The sequence below is a fragment of the Prosopis cineraria genome, unplaced genomic scaffold (assembly GCF_029017545.1).
Source record: "Prosopis cineraria cultivar Desert tree isolate PC_DT_omini unplaced genomic scaffold, ASM2901754v1 PC2, whole genome shotgun sequence".
Lineage (NCBI taxonomy): Eukaryota > Viridiplantae > Streptophyta > Magnoliopsida > Fabales > Fabaceae > Prosopis > Prosopis cineraria.
Genome location: NW_026555333.1, coordinates 37713471 through 37733823, shown reverse-complemented (window position 1 = coordinate 37733823; position 20353 = coordinate 37713471). Strand labels below are relative to the sequence as shown.

The following is a 20353-nucleotide window of genomic DNA, read 5'->3' as shown; positions in this document are numbered from 1 at the left end:
TTAATTCTTTTATTGTGAGAGATTTTAAAATCTTCGTAGATATTTAGAATAATTGTATTATCGTGTGAGTCGATAAGGCTCTGCAGGTATAACAATTAAATGTTCAATCAAAAAATAGAAATAAAAAATAATTTTAAAACTCTTTTCTTTATTTCAAAAAAATCAAAAATTGAGAAAATGATTGAAATTAAATCACTTTTTGCAATTTAAAACACACATACCGAAATTTTAGAAATTATTTTATTTGCAAAATGATAAATTATTTCTAATTAATTTCTCTTCAAAAATATTTTCACCAACAACTTATAAAACCCGAACTGCGTGGACTTTGATCCCTATCACAGGGTACGTAGGCCTCAGAGCCAGGTTCTGAGTCAAGTCCTCCCTGTAAATAAATAGACATTTCACACTTAATTCTTATTATTTTTATATCAAACACATGAATATAAAAGGAATGATTAAAATAATTTTAAAACCATATTTATATAGCACAACAAACTTCAGGTAACCGTTTTTACGAATGGGTGTTGTGGGGTACCTAACACCTTCCCCACACTCAATCGACTACCGAACCTATTTTCTATTTTCGCAGACCACCCTTATCCACCTTTAAACGGTTTTTCGAGATTTCCCTCAAAATTTTTGTGGCGACTCCCATTTCTCCGGTCTCCCTTCCAAAGGCCGGAACCTCTGCTCTCGTGCTGTCCGCGTTGCATTTCCGGGTGCGACAAGCATATATGCTCTAATTTTTTTATTAGCTGTATTTATATGACCAAGAAGATCCTGTCTGTCCCTCTTAATTCTTGACTTAATTTGAATATCATGCCACAAGGTTTCTATCTGTCCCTCATGACGTAAGATCTTAAACATTATGCTCGACCATAAGAATCCTATCTATCATCTCTCATGGTCCCAAATTGCATTTTGAAATATTTATAATATTGTTGAATTTGCTTAGAAGTATTGAGTAGTTAATAAAAATATGTATGTTGTGCATAAGTATACATCCTATAACTTCTTTTTTTTTTGTGGTGAACAAATGTTGAACTTTTGTTGTGGATAAGTGTACATCCTATCACTAAGCATACTATTTCTTAAAAGATATTACAAAATTTAAAAAATTATATGGTAATGATTGTGATATACAATTGGGTCACATAGTTACACCAAGAACTTATTATTAGTAATCATTTGGGTTTTTGCTGCCCTAGAATCCATGCCCTGTTTTAAACTATTTCCATCATTTATTGGATTTTTCACATTTGTTCTAAATTAGATCCTAGTTAGCATGCTTCAATACGTGTATTTCCTATTTATCATGATAGAACTATTTGTTATATTGAACGCTTTTTATCATAGTAAATCTTTTTTTATCATAGTAGTTTTTTGAGCAAATGTTTTATATGATGAAAAGCTCTTTCTATTAGCGTAAACTTTGTGAAAGGTAATTGATTATTAATTACCATGGTAGGATTTCTAATTAATTAGGTTGATTATTTTCTACCATAGTAACTCTTTAATTATCATGATGTTGTTTTAAAAATGAGTTTTTGTATTACTACCATGGTAGATTTCTTTATATTACCACCATGGTAGATTTCTTTCTATCATGGTAAGTGTTTAATAACTTTGGTTTCAATTAAAGAATGATTAGTTTGTGTAAAATTAATTTCAAAATTTAAAATGTATTTGGTTCGAGGGAAGGGAAGGAGGGGGGTGGGGGAGGTTGATGGAGGGGAGGGAAGGGTTTTAGTATTATCTTATTAGTTATGTTTGAGGGAAGGGGAGATGTTTTTAATGATTCTTTGTTTGATTTAGTAGGGGAGGGGAGATAATAACTAATTTACTATTATATCTCTATATATTATAATTTTTTCTTGTAGAAAATAATTTTACACCTCAATTTAAATTGTATAATTTTTTAAAATTCACTTTCATCCTATCGTATTGTCAATATGTGAAAAAATATAATGATAATAATTTTTTATAAAAAATAAATAACTAAATATATAATAAAATATGAAGAAATGTAATTTTTTTTAAAAAAATTCAATGAGGTCAATCAAAGTTTGGTAGTGAAGCACAATGTGATATAAATGAAAGTTTTTTGAGTTATAGGTATACTTAAAATATTAAAAATTAAATAATGATAAAATAGTCAAAAAAATTAGCTCCCTTAAAAAAAAAAACCCAATTTAGAGGGGAGTAATATGAGATGATGGCCTTCCTTCCAAAATTTCTTAACTAAATGAAAGGAGGGGAGCCTCCCCCTCAAAAACCCCTCAACCCAATATACCTTTAAAGTGTAACAACTATTTACTAATTTTCTATTTTATATTTATATATAATATATAAGTAAATTATAATATTTTTTTTATTGCCACTGAGCACGTGAAGGTAAATCATAATATTTTTAATGAGAATTTTACTGATAATTTATAGCCTACACAACTAGTGAGATCAATTAACTCGCCTCTTTTGACATAACAACCCCAATGTGGTCTTGAACCCAATTTTGTCTGCCCTAAAAAGAAGTAATCACGCCAAGAGCTACTAAATTAAATAAAAATAAATAGAGATTACCAATTAATAATTTTAATATTCTTTATTTAAAACAAAAGAATGCAATTTAAAATTAAATCTTTAATAATTAACTTAAGAAATAAAAATAAAAGTAAAAAACTTACACTTGAATAAAAGAGAGAATGATAGATAGGTTTTAAGAGAACCAACTAATTCAAATTAAATCCCAAATATCAAATTTTAGAAATATACAAGATTGGTTCTCGATTTTACAATTTTATTGTGATAAATTTGTGACTTATTTTTTTAAATTTTATTAAAAAAATAAATCTGTTTATTTTTCAACCATGATAAAACTTGAAAAATTAGTTGTAAATTCATCATAAAGAAGTCAAAAAAAAAAAAAAGAGTTGAACTTGTAAATTTTTAAAATTTGACACTTTAAAACTCAATTTGAATTAATTAATTCTCTTGAGACCTATCTTTCATTCTCCCTAAATAATATTTGAATTATACAAATTAGATTTGGATAATTTGAACCTCATGATCATCTTGAAAAGAACAACATGTGCTTATCTCAGATAAATAAAGCATCCCAACCTAGAAGACCTAGGCCTCGTGAAATTGTTTTAATAGCACACACTTTGTTACAATGTTCATGGTTCGCGAAAAACAAAATGATAAGTCAATATTTTGTATGATTCGATGTCGCATAATTCAACCTCTCAAAATTTTTTTCACATATGTAATATTTATTGAGTCTCTTACATAGTTTTACATAAATTCATTTTCTTTATTTTTTTCTTTGTTTTTTTTTTCGCGGTTCATAACAAAAGTATTTCAACCATAGTTGATAAATAATCCCTTTTGAAGCATAGAGATCACATAAATGAGTTTTGTTTATACCAATAATTTTTCATGCACATAGTCCAGGACCGAACCCTTGACAACACAAAATGAAATAGAATAAGAAAGGAACATAATAAAAAAAATATTATATCATTTCTATTTATAAATTATTTTTGACTAATTCATGCAAACCAAGACAATTAATTAATGTTTGGTAAAATGATTTCATCTTTTTAAAAACATCTTTAACTAATTAAACACATCAAATTATAACCCAGTTTTACTCATTTGTTTTCAATACCTCCTTCATTATAATTACTTAATAACATCCTTATTATGAAGTACCATGAGACAAAAAAGCTAATTATTTTTATAAAGTTTACAAAATCACTTATACATAGATACTAATAAAATTTACCAAAGTAATTTTGTAAGCAAAAAAATAAAAATCTTTGCAACTCTAAATACCAAAAAAAAAATTATAAAAAGAGATAGATAGGATTGATAGAAAATAGATATTGTATATATATTTGGATAGTTTTGGGAGGGAAATCTCTTCCTAATTTTTTTTTATTTATAAAAGAGAAAATCTCTTCCTAACTGAGACGTTACCTTCCAATATAACTAAAATGCAAAATGATATTGTTTAATATATGACACCTTATCTTGATGACACAGCTTTCTGAAACACATTTAAAAAATATTTTGAAAAATTGAAAGCCACCCAATATGAACACTGAATAAATTTCAAGTCAGGAAACAACTAGCAGAATTTGAGAACAAAACGGTTTTAAAATACAAATATTTCCTTCAGTTTTAACTATAGGGTGAAGTTTAAAAGTCCTATTCCGCCTAAATATAGGGGAAAATGTAATAGTTAATTATTTTTCCAATATTTCCTTTCCTTAATTACACCAAGTTGTAATTTCTATACACATTTTATTGTGATAATTAATTTAGTAAAAGGCAAAATTGAAAAGTCAACCATTTTTTTACAAGTTTAAAGACATTAACTATCATATATACTAATATGGGTTGAGTTTACTGGAAAAGCTAGTCTCTCATAATGTCAACGACCTAAACCCAAATCTCCATTATGTGTGCTTATATTTAATGGCCACAATATGATGAACAAGATTATCTCTAATAAAAGAATACTTGTGCATCATAAAAAAATTATCATTCCTTGCAAACCATGAAGTTAATTAACTTTGCCACATAATTTATAATTAGTACAAGAGGGAGTGAATATTTTTCATGGGTTCACATCCTGCCCGGTAAGTGTTTGAGACTCAGTCAACATAACTTTATTACCTCTCTATGGATCAAGCTAGGTCTATGCATAGAGCAAACAAATATTCAATCATAAAGTACTTATTTGTAACCATCTTCTAAGAATCCATTAAAATAACATCTTTCTGTCTCTTATCTTGATAGCAATCAGAATCTTGGAAATATCAACTTTAAATCACAATCTCAAGTTACAGCTATGCCCCACCCACAAAATACTCCCTCAAAGACTGAGCAACACCGCTAGTTTGTCCCTGTTCTCACATTCCTATACATCAAAAAACTCATTTTTTTATAATATTATACATGCATCACCCCATTTGTGTTCCTATAAATTTGGTTCAAAGTTTTCAGTCAGATCATCAAGAACTTGAACGTGCCAATGCCAGCTAAAATCACAACGAGGGTAAGCCAAATTTCAGAGCTTTTGGTTCTTGTTTTCGGTTAACAGTTTGTTTGGATTTTTCTTGCTGGAAGTTCTCAGAGCATGAAGGACTTGCAGGCAGGTGTAGCAAGAGGGTGGACTGGCAGGGGACACAGCCACCTGAAGTTTTTTTCTTATAAAAAAATTAGTACTATATAGATGTTATATACTCCCTCTCAAGATTTATGAAAACTTTATAGTATCTATGCTTTTTAATTTCGATCTTTCTCATAGTTAAATCCTGGCTATGTTCTTACTTGCAGGTGCCCATGGGAGTTTCAGAGGGGGCTAAAAATGTTGCCATCATCTTTGGGGTCACTGGACTAGCTGGGAGGGAGATTGCAAGGAGTCTGGTTTCTTCAGAATCTCCATGGAAGGTCTATGGCATAGCAAGAAATCCAGAAATACAACCCATCATCACCATGAAAAGTTGTAATCCTTACAATTTCATTTCCTGTGATCTGCTCAACCCTTTAGAAACTCACAAGAACCTGTCTCCATTGCATGATGTGACCCATGTGTTTTGGGTCACATGGGCAAGCCAATTCCCACTAGACTCACAACAGTGCTGTGAGCAGAACAAAACCATGATGTCCAATGCCTTGAACACCATAATCATGGTGGCCAAGAATCTTAAACATGTCTCTCTTCAGACAGGGACAAAGCACTACATCTCACTTCAAGCCCCTTTTGAACAAAACCAAAAACTCCATTATTACTACCATGAACAAGCCCCAAGGATCGCCAGCAAAACCCCAAATTTCTATTACGCTCTAGAGGATTTACTGATGGAGAAACTCAATGGGAATAATAAGGTGTTTTGGTCTGTGCACAGGCCTGGTTTACTCCTAGGAAGCTCAACCAGATCATTCTATAACTTCATTGGAAGCTTATGTGTTTATGGGACTTTCTGCAAACACCTTAAGATACCTTTTGTTTTCGGAGGAACAAGGAAGTGTTGGGAAGAATCATACATTGATGGGTCAGATTCAAGACTAGTAGCAGAACAACACATCTGGGCAGCAACAAAACAAGACACAGCTTGTTGCAGAAAAGGGGAAGCTTTCAATGCAATCAATGGCTCAAGCTTCACATGGAAGGAGATATGGCCGATTCTGGGGAAGAATCTTGGAGCATATGTTCCTGAAGAAGAAGAAGAGATGATTGATGAGGGATTCTGGTATTGCAGAGAGATGGGTGATGAGAAGAAAAAGAAGAAATTGTGGGAAGAGATTGTGGAGAAGCATGGATTGGTGAAGACGAAGATGGAAGATTTGGCGAATTGGGAGTTTCTTGATGCGTTGTTTAGATTCCCTGTGAAGTTATTGGTGAGCCGAGACAAGGCTGATGGGTTTGGTTTTGTTAAAAGATGTAACACTTTGAATTGTATATTGTATTGGATTGACTGCATGAGAGAACAGAAACTGATCCCTAGGCTGGATTATTAGAGTAGAATAAAAAGATGACGTTTATCAATGTTATGGATGTGTATTTTCTTAGCAAAAGAATTAATGTATCAACTTGTTAAGAAAATAGATAAATGGATTTTGTTTCAAGTAGAGTCGAAAAGATGCAAGATGATAATGGCATTGGTACAAATCCCTCACCATATATAAAGATCTTAAATGCGGATAATTTTTAAATAGTTTTCGAGTTTTGAAATTTATCTTGATGTTTGTGAGCCTCTAAGATCCAATCAATGAGTCTAGGATTAAAAGTATAAAAAGAAGTTCTAATTGATAAAGATCTTGAATGTAAATAATTTGTAAATAGTTTTGGAGTTTTGGAAACTTACCTGATTTTTGCGAGTCTCTGAAACCCAACTCATGTAAGTTTTTTTGCCTACTTAACAGCAAAGGAAGAAAATGACAGAAAGGCACTTGTAGTTTATTATTAGGTTTTAGCTGGTCGCTCAAAAGAAGTTGTCATTTTCTATTCTAAAGCAATCTCTGTGATCCATATGTTGCATTTTAATGATATAAAAAAAATGGCAGAAAGGTACTGTAATTTGTCATTAAAAAAAGCAAATTAATATATAAATATTAAAAGAATTAAAGTACATTTATACAGTATAAAAACCAAGGAAAAAACTAGAAGTAAGAAGAGAAGTAGTCATCATGCAAGACATTAATGTCAAAGAAATGGAAATCAGAGAGGAGATTCGAAATATCCCCAGCAACAAAATTGCTTCTACACCTGTTGATATATAATCAATCTTAAAAAATCTTTATGGTATGCAATTGATTTTTAGGATTGAATGTGGTGGGTTGAAATTCTTGATAACATTGTGAATCCAGCATAGACTCTATATGAAGTAAAGAAGATGGAAAAGCTTTATGTTTTGGATGTGCTTCCAAAGTACAAAACCATTAGTTCCATTGTATAATGATCCGACATTCAGTCAGCTAAATGTTTTATTCATCCGAGTCAGCAACTATAAGTGCAGATGGAAGGGAAGGAATCGTATGGTTTTGATAAGTAGTACCTTAGCAGCAACAAACATTATCAAGTGTGAAGCATTGATTCCTGAAGGCTCTTATCAGATCCATTGGATCAGGAATTTTGAACTGATATATCAATTGATTCCTCGAGTACCAAATCAGATTTAACAGAATGATGATGTACCTATTATGATCAATCATAGCATCTTTGTGAAGATGTTTAAAAGTGTTCAAGATCTAGTCAATGAGTCTAGAGTAAAAAAAAAAAAAAAGTTGTTCTAATTGATAGGCATGAAAACTGAAGAGATTTGGTGAAGCAACGGTGAGTAAAAATATGGTCCAAAGGTTTCCTCATTAAGACACATGAAAGGATGTTGAGTTTTATTTAGAAGGTGATGCTCACTTAAAATATCCCCAATAGCAACCATTCAAAACCTTTTTGAGAAAATAGCAATCAAGGACTACTAACCAAAATTTATATAAGTTAAAGATTAACTATTGTCAAAATCTGAATGGATATTTTTTAATTCAAATTAATCTTTAAGCAGCAAGTATTTATTTGGGTTTTTAATAATAACTCATTTCAATTAACAATAATTTATTTTGGCTTGTTTTTCATTTTGAATTTTGATAATAATTGATCATTGATTGATATAAATTTTCATTAGTGGTCCTTGACTACTATTTTCTCACCTTTTTTTTGCCGTGTATTCCACACCACATGCTCCATCTCAAATGAATTTATTGGCCTCTTGCAAAGTTAGAGGGAGAGGGATATTCAATGTCAAATTAGAAGCATGATAACTATAAAGTGGGTGAACTAATTGAATATTTCACTACAAAGCAGGCAAGCCTAAGGGATCACCCACAGAGTGTCAAGGTGATTAATGGTATGATTCATTTAATCAAGAGAAGTTGGTAATTCTTATTTTTAAGTAGTCATTATCTTCCATATATTTCATTTCAAATTTTAAATTGGGGCTAAATTTGTCATTTCCTCATAAATAAATATGTCAGACAAGTTTCTAGAAACTATTGTATAATTGTTGTTATATTCTGTGGTACTTCTTTATCATTTGTATATTTCAAGGATGCTTTTTGTCGTTATTCCCATTGTGATTTTGTTAATTTATGAACATAATTCCCCTATTATTAATTTATTCATTATTTTACTAAAATAATAGAATATATTTGCATACGATCTGGCTTAAATTTTATGGAGCTATCTACACTTAACTCAAATTTTAAGGAGATTAGGATTCAAAAGTTTGAAAAAGAAATTTGCACAAAAAAGATAAAGTTTAAGGAAATATTTTGTCAATAACATATTATACATATACTCTGGTAATGAAATAGTGGAACAATTGATGGCAAGAGATATCCAGCCAAACTTGAAAGTTTAGGAAGGCTATTTGTCAAGTTTTAAAGGTGAAAGGAGTTTTTTATATGGGTCAAAATTTAAGAAAATTTTATGCAGTATTTAGTCATATATTTTGACATGAAGATATGAAGCTAGAAAAGCTTGTAATACATATAATACATTTGAAGAGTTCTATAAAAAAAATATTTGAAGAGATGAATAAAAAAATGTGAACACAAAAATAAACGAGGCTCATTAGTAAGGAAAAAATGCTATTGATCCCTATATTTTTAGTGTGTTTTAATATTAGTTTCTATACTTCGTTTTATTGCTCATAATCATTAAGTTTTATCTTTATGCAATGTTAGTCCTTATTGTCACTAATCAAATTAAATCTACTGATATGTACATAACACTGTTCTGTTATTAAGTTGGTAAAATTAATTACAATGAATTGGACATTATATGAGTAAAATGGCTACTAACTTTTTTGTCTTTTTGCCCTATTCGTCATGTATTTTTCCCTTTGAAACTTGATCTATTGCACGTTTAAGGATTTTGATTTATGCCTTTGGCGTTTCTTTTTTGCTTTCTACTCATTTTTTTTAATAGAACTTATCATAATTTTAACAAGTCAACACAATGAGTAATAGAGCTTATATACTCCTTTCGTTAAAAAATATAAAGTATTTTTTAAGAAGTTTAATGTTAAAGAATGTAAGGCATTTTTAGTCTTTTGAGATATAATCATTATCTTTTTTTGAGAAGTGTATGACTTTAAATTTATTGTAAGGTATTTAATGAGGATAAGTATGAAAAGATAGGATTAATTTAAAAGCAGGTAATTACTTTATTGAGAGATAAAATTTAATTTAAAAATTCATATATTTTTGAATGGAGGGAGTACATGTTAGCCACTATTAAATCCTTATAATTAATTTAAAAATATAAGTATTAACATTGCAAATAGATGAAATATAGGGAACTAGGGCAATGAAAAAAAGTATAGAAACTAATACCAAAACATGCTAAAAGTATAGGGACAAACAGTTATATTTTTTCTCTTAGTTATTATATATATTGAAGATGTTTAATTTGTCATTGTTACCTTATACAGTTATACATGACTATAATAACCATAAAATATATCACGTTCAAAGAATTTCAAAATAAAATATGCACAGCTAGCATTTCTTTATTTCTTTCTTTTGATTGCAACCTTTTTTAATATGCCAAATCAATTTTCAAAAGCAATATTGGATATCGATTAATTTGATTCAGATGTAAGCAAGACTCTTTGAATTGAATTTCTTTTTTCCTAAGTAACCAAATTTTGTTTAAAGAAAGCACATGTTGATTTTTTTTGGGAGAATGACAACTAAGTACTTCTTAAAAAGGTTAACGTCAAATCAATTTTTAAAAAAAAAAATTACTAAAGCATGGAAAGATGAGTATAAATTTGTAATGAAATCCTGATTTAGTATTAATTTTTGGTAAAATTCTTACTTGTCATTTTTGTTCAATTAAAGAAAACACATGTTAGAAGAACTTAAATTGATTATAATATAATAATAACAATGAAAGTGATCCATTAGGTGGAACGATTTTCCAGAAGTGGAATTGGATTGAGAGAAGTGTATGGAGCGGCACAAATTACGGTAGAAGGTTAGGGTTTGCATCATTGCATGTGATGGGTGACCAAAGATTAGTTAATTAGATAAGCATGGATTATATATTAAATAAGAAAAGATATAATTTTAAGTGCCTGTACTTTTTTTAAATTTTATTATAAATTCTTACATTTTTTTTCGATATTATATGTCCTTATAATTTTTTTAATATTTTAGATCTACCCATGAGTGGTGCTATAAGGACTTAAGATGCAAGTGAAGAAAAGTGTAAGGACTTGAAACATTAAAAAAAAAAGTATAAAGACCTATAGTAAAATTTGAACAAATTGTAAGGACTCGAAGTTATATTTTTTCATTAAATAACAACAACAATAACTCATAAAGAAGTTCTATCAGTTTAATAAAAAATTTTGAGTTTGAACTCTAAAAAAGCAGCAGCATTAGTATAGAGCTTCCACGCAAAAATAATCTTGACTAGCTCAATCTAATTAATTTGGGCCTTATTAAAGTTTTCTCAACTCAACGTGGAGCAAACCCAAGATGCCGGATGTTCAATGCCAATGGCAGAGATAGAGGTGGATCAGGGGAGCTATTACTCTCCCTAATTTTTTAATTTTTTAATAAAATATAGGTGTTATATATATTTAGCCTTATCAAAATATATTTGTATATATTTGATGCTAAACATAAAATCTACTTTCTTTGTAATAAATATAAACTAATATATCTAAAGTTGAAAAAATTAATATATAAAAAATATGTTTTCTTTATACATTAATATGATATAATATGACATAATATAATATATAAAATTATCTTATTTTAGGCAGGTTTCCTCATTTGAGTTGAGGATATGTCATGCATTTGAGATTTTGAGTTGCTACCGCCACCCCATTATCAAATATTCAACTTCAAGCAATACCTTTGTTAATTATGTAATGATCTTCATTCAATTTAGGCTACCCTTCGGTATGTGGGGATATAACCTTGTTTTATAGTTTTTTTAAAGGACTGTCTCATAGTTTGTCAAGGAATTGAAACCTAATTTTCTCCATTATTTTATTGAGGAGAATAGCTTAGGGAATACAACACCTCAGAGATTTGAGAGTGAGAGAAGCCATAGTCTGAGAGTAAGTTATGTGATCTTTGGCTAGGTCATACCTACAATTGATGAATTTGGATGGTCGAATCACATAAATAGTCTTATTTAGTGTTATAACCCACAGTTTCAGTCGAAGGAAATAAAGAGGGTATAAGATTAGTTGATCATTGCCTATATAAGTGTATGACATCACAAGTTTTGAGTTGTGGCAAGTTGTGTGATATACCAAGTTATGGTCACATGTCTGAGTGTCTTGTGATTATGTACATAGCATATGTGAGATGAAATGTGTTGACTAGATTATTTAGTTATGATGTGTGTTAAAGCATGTTTTAAGAAATAGATTTCATATGTATGTTTTTGATTTACAATTGATATATAATTGCATAGTATATGTTTTACTTTAGTTATTGAGTGGCTAGACTTATCCCTTTTATTTAACACTTTACAAGCTCTAGCTTTGGTACAGAGAGGGAGAAGACTCAAGAGGCTAGAAATTAGTTCATTCCTATTGTATGCCTCTGGTTTATGTTATTTTGTGTAATAAAATATTATTACCAATTCTAGGTTGCACATTGTTGTACTTGCACTATTTTGTTGTTGCGATTATTTAAATTGTATTTTGAGCCCCCGAGTAATTGTGCATGATGAGATAGATATATTGATAGAGCCAAAATACTAGTGCAAGTATATAAATGATGTTTTAAACATGTCATGATTGATTTATGAGTAAATGCAATGAAATTACCTCCCCCTCATGTTTTTGGTGAAAAAGGGGTTAAGGAGTGATTTTGTGCTATACTAGTATTTAAGTGTGTGTGATGTGTTATACTGATAATTTTAAGTCCAATGAGTATAGTCTGAATGTTAGGAATGGCTATTGGTACTTATTGTGGGTTTTGAACACTCTTTTTGTGTGAAAGTTATAAAAAGTGGTAAAAATATGTTTGGGTGTTCAACTTTTTGGTATGATCTATTTTGAAAGTGAAACACATTCCATTAACTAGTTTATGAAAAGAGCTTTACATAAACACTTAGATCATGTCATTCGGATGTCGGATGGAAAATCGAAATGTGTAGAAAGTTTCCCAATTTTGTTGTCAAATGACATTAGAATCTGCTATCATTTACGTGCAACATGTTGCGGAACATGGGCGCTTGAGTTGTAGCGCATGGCACAGAGAGCAACAGACTACAGTGTAGCTTGCACAAGCCACGACACATTGCCCTATCATGTAGCAAATGAGTTGTTCTTCACTTGTCTTCATTCTTTTTCACTCCTTTAAGGTATCACATACTTTCATAACTTACTTTTACTTTGATATAAGAGATTATGATTAATTCTAAACTCCATTTGATTATAAAAACTTGGGATTCCATATTTTGAAATTAAAACTTGGTAATCTACCAATTGAGTTAATTCTTTGATTATCATGAGTTTGTTTGGTTAATTATATTTAGTTGTGAGGATTCTACAACTTTGGCCTTTGGTCTTCCCTTTCTCTTTGTTTTTATCTCCTTCTCACTGAATTGATGACCTTGGCTATTGGTTGCAACTTGACCTTGACAATATATCATCAATCAAGTGAATATAAGGACAAGATTAAGGTAAGCCACTCCAATCTCAATATGCCTAGTTCTTTCATTGTTTATTATTTTATTATTATGCAATTTGTGTTATGATTTGCAATGCCTTATATATATATATATATATATATATTCTAGTACAAAATAGTACAATTAAACCCTTATATCTAGAGCTAGTAATTCAGGCCGAACCCGATGGGCTAATTTGAATCCGTTTGAAAAATTTAGAGTCAAGCTTTAAAAAATTATAGCTTTTTTATGTTTGGGCCTATAATAGGCCCGAAGAAATTTGGGCTTGGCCCAAATACTCGAATAAAAAATTATTTTTTAAAAAAATATATAATATAATAAATATTAATTAATTTTTTAAGTTTTAAGTCATTTTATGCTAAAATATCATATATTTGAGTCCCATACATTATTTAAGTATCAAAAATATATATTTTATATTTTTTTATGAAATAAAATAATTAATTTTTAAGTTAAAAATTTAATTAAAAATAATTTTTAAAATAAAATTTGGGTATTCGGGCCATCCAAAGCCTGAAGGAATTTGGGTCAGGCTTAGCTATTCGAGCTTTTTTTTTTTAGAATCGGGTTGGCTTATTCGGCTGAGCCCGAATAGACCCGACCCGCTCGAATTTCTAACTCTACTCATATCTACATGACTACACCAATTATTGGGCAAACAGTGTAGAAATAGGAGGCGATGTCATTTTTATAAATTAAAAGGTGGCTATGATGATATTTGCATCAATTCCTTGCATAACTAGTGTAGATATTGATATTTACACTGGTTATATTATGTGATCAGTGTAGATAATATACTCTTATTTGTTTTAAAAATTGATTTTTAAGATATTTATATTAGTTATTACTTATAACTAACGTAGTTATATATTTCAATTTTTTTGAACTTGCTTTTCACATATTTACATTGGTTGTCAAGTATAACTAATGTTATATATTTTTTTTTTTAAAAAACTATTTTTTAACATATTTATATTGGTTGCTAAATATAATCAGTGTAGTTATATATATTATTTTTATAAAAAACAAAGCATATTTACATTGGTTATTTGTTATAACCATTGTAGATATCCTTTTGAAATTCCCTTAAACTCTTATTCGCATATCAATTCATCATCACAAAGAAATTTTCCCTTGCTCGCTCTCGAATTTGTTCTCAATGGCTACCTCATTCTTCGTCTTTGTCCCAAAATCTTCAACTGTTCTTAATCTTCTCCCTTGCTTGTGCCCTAACCTAGACCAGGAACTTCTCTGTCGCATCTAAAGCATCAGCTTCATCTCCCTCTATGTTCTTCATCTTCATCGACTTCAACCCTAGAGTATCCAAAGCATCAAACCTGGAATCACATGTTCTTCATCTTCATCGACTTCATCTTCTCCTTCTATTCTTCATCTTCAATATGTGCTCGTGCCCAGAACCCAAATATTTTTTTAAATTTTTAATTTTTATTTTCTCCCTCTGTTCTTCATCTTTAATTTAGTGGAAGAAGATTGTGTTCATTGATTTGAATATAACTGCATTTTTTGCCCATTTTAGTCTTGTCCAATTTAGTCCTGCATATGTGATTCCTCTGATCCCATCTGTGGCATCATGTTCCTAATTCAATATTTTCTTATTGAGTACTCCATTCGCTAAAAAAGTATTTTTGTTGACCATATTAGTCTTGATTTGTTATGTCTATAATTTTACCCTTATTATTACAACATACAAAGAGCATTAAATTTGAGTAATATAATATTTTGAAGGAAGATCATTAGTTGATGGAAAAAATTTCAGAGAATGACCTAAAAATTTAAGTAATATAATCAATATGAAAAATATGATCAATATATACACAATTATAAGTCATCTATAAATTTTTTAAAAACTAATTTGAACTATTAATATTTAAAAAAAATTAATTATTTAATCTTTGTAGTTTTAACTTAGTTGTAACTCAGTTCCTGAACTTTAATTTATTATAACTTAGTCCTTAAAATTTTGACTAAGTTGTAAATCAATACTTAAACTTTATCTTTTGCAATTTAGTCCCTGAAATTTCAACATCTTAAATATTAATTCCTATATTTTAAAAAATAAAATTATAAAGATTTAAAATATTTTAAAATTTATTACTAATATTTTAAATTATTAAACCCTTTTAATCTTTATAAATACTATAAATATTAAAATTTTAAAATATTTTTAATTTTTATAATTATATTTTTTAAAATATAGGGACCAATGCTTAAGAAGTTGAAACTTCAAAGACTAAATTACAAAAGACAAAATTTAAAAACTAATTTATAATTGAGTTACAACTTTAGGGATTGAGATATAATAAGTCAAAACTGAAGAACTAAGTTATAATTGGGTCAAAAATAAAAAGACTAAATGATTAATTTTTTAAAATTTAAAAAATTATTTATAAATTTTGGATGAATATTTATGAATAATAAAATTTAAATTATTAAATATGAATATTTTACCAATATTTATTATATTTTATTTTAACAAAACTTCAAAGTGTTTAGCATTCCTAAAAAAAGAGTTTATGAGCAAATTGGCATTAAAGAATATGGTTAAAGTCTTATACTATGCATGAGCTTGAAGCACATGTCACAATAGAAAAAAATAACAAAGTTAATGGTTGGCTAATAAAAAAAATTTTTTTGCTCCTAGAAAAAATAATTTTAAAAAAAATTAACTCACTTATTAGTATAGGGTGTCCAACCTACCTCAAAAAAAGAAGCATATTGTTTTCTTTCATAAAAATTGTGAAATGCATTAAATACTGAAATATGAAAATTTTCAAAATACTTCTTATATTTAAAATCAAAGAACCATTAGTTTATAGCGCTGAAGTTTTTAAAATTGAATATAACTTTCCAAGTCTACATTTTTGTGTTTAATTAATTATGCAAATTCGACAATCAGTCTTAATTGCTTCATTGATCTTAAATGATGAAAATTTTGCTTCTAAAATGTGCTCATGAACAGAACAAAAGGGATTATCATTTTCTATTTACGTCTTTACTATACTTGAAATGAAAGGAATTTTGTTTTTCTTGCAAAAAAAAAATATTTACTATATTTTATCACGGTCAGTCTCAATTTAAATTTTAGGATCCACATGTCAATTTCATTATATTAATTGGAAAACTTAAATTTATTTCACGTTTGATAATGATCATATGAAAGAACTTTGAAAAAAGGGAAAAATTTGCATGGGAAAACCAAAAAAAAAAAAAAAAGGAAAGTGAAAATGAATATGGGAGGTGACCAACCCAAACATGTGTTGGTAGGCAAAACATGGAAAAGACAAAAAGAATTATAGATGGGGGCGTGCGGGGAGACAGGTGTTGTATAAAAGAATATAGTTTTTTTTTTTTATATTATTGTTATTGTATTGCTGCTGCCTTGAGTGGGGGCGGAGCTAGAATTTTTAATTAAAAAAGCCAAGATCACAAAGTATGTAATATATATTGTGATTGAAGAAAAGATAAATCAATCTATATAACTAACATAACATAAATTTTTTAACGTATATGTTCATATTTAATTCTAAAAATATAAAATCAAAATAAATATGTACATTTATTTTTCAAATTTTGCTTGTCGAATTTTTTTTAATATAGAAACAATCAATTATTATATCTATGGTAAACATTTTAGCAATCTCTTGAAAAATGAATTAATAGTTTTTTATTTTATACCCCTTTCAATCCTAAAAAGTATGGCTTGTAAACTGTATCATGTACAATATTATGACGAATTAAAAAAATAGAAAAATAACAACGCATATATTGAACATATATAATGAGATCCCAATTTAGTATTAATTGTTGATGAAATTCTTAGTTGTCATTTTTGTTCAATTAAAGAAAACACATGTTCAACCACTTAAATTGATTATAATATAATAACAATGATGATGAAAGGGATCCATTAGGTGGAACGATTTTCCAGAAGTGGAATTGGATTGAGAGAAGAATTGTATGGAGCAGCACAAATTAGGGTAGGTTAGGGTTTGCATGTGAAGTTTGAGCAAAAGATTAGTTTATTAGATAATGATGGATTATATATTAAAAAACAACAACTTATAAAGAAGCTCTATCAGTTTAGTCAAGAATTTTGAATTTGAGCTCTAAAAAGCAACAACATTAATATAGAGCTTACATTTAAAAATATCTTAACCTAACTTAATTCAATTAGTTTGGTCTTGTTAAAATTTCTTCAACTTGACATAAAACAAACTCAAGATGCCAGGTGCTCAATGCCAATGGCAAAAATAGGTGAATAGGGGTCATGACTTTCACTAATTTCTTTTTTTTTAGTAAAATATAAATGTTATTTCTCTTTAGCCCTATCAAGATATATGTGTATGTATTTGACACTAAACATAATATTTACTTTATTTTTAATAAATATAAACTAATATATAAAAAGTTGAAAATTAATATCTAAAAATATGTTTTTCTTTATGTATTGATATGATATATAAAATTATATTATTTTAGGGTAGGAGGTTAGGGTGTTTGCATGTTATGATTTGCAATCCCTTATATATATTTGATATATTATGCAATTTACGTTATGATTTTTCTAGTTTTTAATTCCTTATTGTATTGTACATGATATATTTTACAATCCATATTTTTTAGGATTGAAAAATGTCTACGGAAAAAATTATTGATTCATTTTTTAATAGATTGTTGAAAAGTTTACCAAAAACATGATAATTGATTGTTTCTATACTATAAAAATTAACAAGCAAAACTTAAAAAATAAATGTACATATTTATTTTGGTTCTACATTTATAAAATTGAATATGAACATATATCACAAAAAATTTATGTTATGTTAATTATATAGATAGATTTATCTTTTCTTCAATTACAACATATTATATATGCTTTGTGATTTTGTCCCCCTAATTAAAAATCCTAACTCCGCTCTTGTATAACGCACCATCAATATAACAACAACAATAATATACTTTTTCTATCCTAAATTATAAAACACTCTTAAAAATTATTTAACATATTAAAATATAAGATACTTTGATAAAAATAAGATTTTATTGATGATAGTTTTTTAATATTACTCCTCCCATATATTCTCTCTCTTTAAATTCTTTATCAATAGAGTATTAAGTAAAGGGTATTTTTAAAAGTTTATATTTTTGTCTTGAAAAAAATAAAGTTGCAAAATATATTTAATAAATTTTATTGATATGTAAAATTTTATTTAAAAGTGTTTTATAATTTGAGGAAAAGAAGCAACATAAAAAAAAAATATTTTCTTCTATACATTGCCTGTCTCTCGACATGCCTGCGTCTATAATCCTTTTTGTCTTTTCCATGTTTGGCCTAGCAGATGGGCTGGTTACCATCTCCCATATTCATTTTCTCTTCCTTTTTTTTGGTTCTTCTTCTTCCATACTAATTTTTCCTTTTTTTTTTCACAGTTTTTGCACATGATCATTATCAAATGTGAAATAAATTTAAGTATTCCAATTAATATAATAAAACTGACATGTGGATCCTAAAATTCAAATTGAGACTGTCCATTATAAAATATAGTAAATATTTTTTTTTTTAGGAAAACATAATTTCTTTCATTTCTAAGCACATTTTGAAGCAAAATTTTCATCGTTTAAGATCAATGAAGCACTTAAGACTGATTTTCGAATTTCCATTATTGATGGAACCAAAAAAAAATGTAGACTTGGAAAGTTATTCAATTTTACAAGTTTCAATGCCATAAACTGATGCTTCTTTGATTTTAAATAGAAGAAGCATTTTGAAAAATTTCATATTTCAGTATATAATGCATTTCACAATTTTTTAATAAGCAAACAATATGCTTTTTTGAGGAGAATCGAGCACTCTATATTGATAAGTGAGATAATTTTCTCCTAAACTATTTATATATGAGTTGTAATTTTTTATATACCGATCATGTTTTTAATATTAATTATGTTACTTAAATTTTTAGGTCATTCTTTGTAATTTTTTTAGTCAATTAATAATCTTCCTTTAAACTATTGTATTACTCAAATTTAATACTCTCTATACACTACATTGTTTGTGGTAAAATAAAAAACATAACAGATTATGACCAATATGCCAACAGAAATGCTTATTTTGGAAGATATTGCATGTTCAATTAATGTGCTACAAAAAAGTTTCTCCCTCTATTAAAAAATATAAGGTATTTTTAGTATTTTAAGATATAATTAAAGTGCTTTTTTTAAAAATGTCCCTAATAAATATATCACTTTATATTTATTTTAAAGTTAAACAACCTATTAAATATGGATGAATATAAAAAGATAATATTAATTTAAAAATAAATAATTATTTTATTGGGGGTGTAATTAGATTAAAAGTGCCTTATATTTTTCAATAAAGGAAGTACTTAACAAGAGAATAATAGAGATGAAGGGGAAAAAAAATCTCTCTGTTAATGTGAAGATTCATTTCCTTCATTTTTAATACAAAGTTACAAAATATCAAAATATTAAAATATGAAATTGGTTGTTGCAATATTATGGAGAAAAACTGTTAGTTGATAAAAAAAATTATAGAAAATAACCTATAAAATTTAATAAACTCAATCAACATTAAAAATTTGATCAATATATAAAAGTTACAAGTCATTTATAAATTTATGAAAAAATAGTTTGAACTGGCAACATTTAAAAAATAATATATAAATTTTGAATGCATATTTATAAATAATAATATTTAAATTATTAAATAAAAAAATATTTAATATTTTTATAATATTTATTAAATTTTATTTTAATAAGATTTCAATATGCTCAACGCTTCTGAAAAAAAATTTCAAAGTGCTTAGCATTCCTAGAAAAATAATTTAAAGATAAATTAATACCAAAAGACATGATCAAAGTATTATCTATCATTGTGTGTGGGCTCCACATACATGCTCTGTATTAACAAATAATGGCAAAGATAATGACTAACTCAGAAGAGGTTTTTTGCTCCTAAAAAAATGGTTCAGTAAAAAATTCTCACACTTATCAATACAGATGCCCAATGCTCTTAAAAAAAATTCAAAGATAAAAATATTAACCCCCCTTTTTTTTTACTAAAACTAACCTATGAAA

The 20353-nt window shown here is 28.0% G+C and overlaps 1 protein-coding gene across 1 annotated transcript; it reads left to right on the top strand.

Annotated features, from left to right (window-relative positions):
- The first annotated feature begins 4971 nt into the window (after positions 1-4971).
- On the top strand, positions 4972-6642 carry LOC129304203 ((S)-8-oxocitronellyl enol synthase CYC2). Its single transcript, XM_054943892.1, has 2 exons — positions 4972-5068; positions 5350-6642. The coding sequence occupies exons 1-2, from the start codon at positions 5045-5047 to the stop codon at positions 6532-6534; spliced, it is 1209 nt and encodes a 402-aa protein (XP_054799867.1). The 5' UTR covers positions 4972-5044; the 3' UTR covers positions 6535-6642.
- The last annotated feature ends 13711 nt before the right edge of the window (positions 6643-20353 follow it).

Coding starts and splice junctions, on each gene's coding strand:
- LOC129304203 (XM_054943892.1), top strand. CDS start 5,045: ATGCCAGCTAAAATCACAACGAGG. Junction 5,069..5,349: donor CAGCTAAAATCACAACGAGG/GTAAGCCAAATT, acceptor TCTTACTTGCAG/GTGCCCATGGGAGTTTCAGA.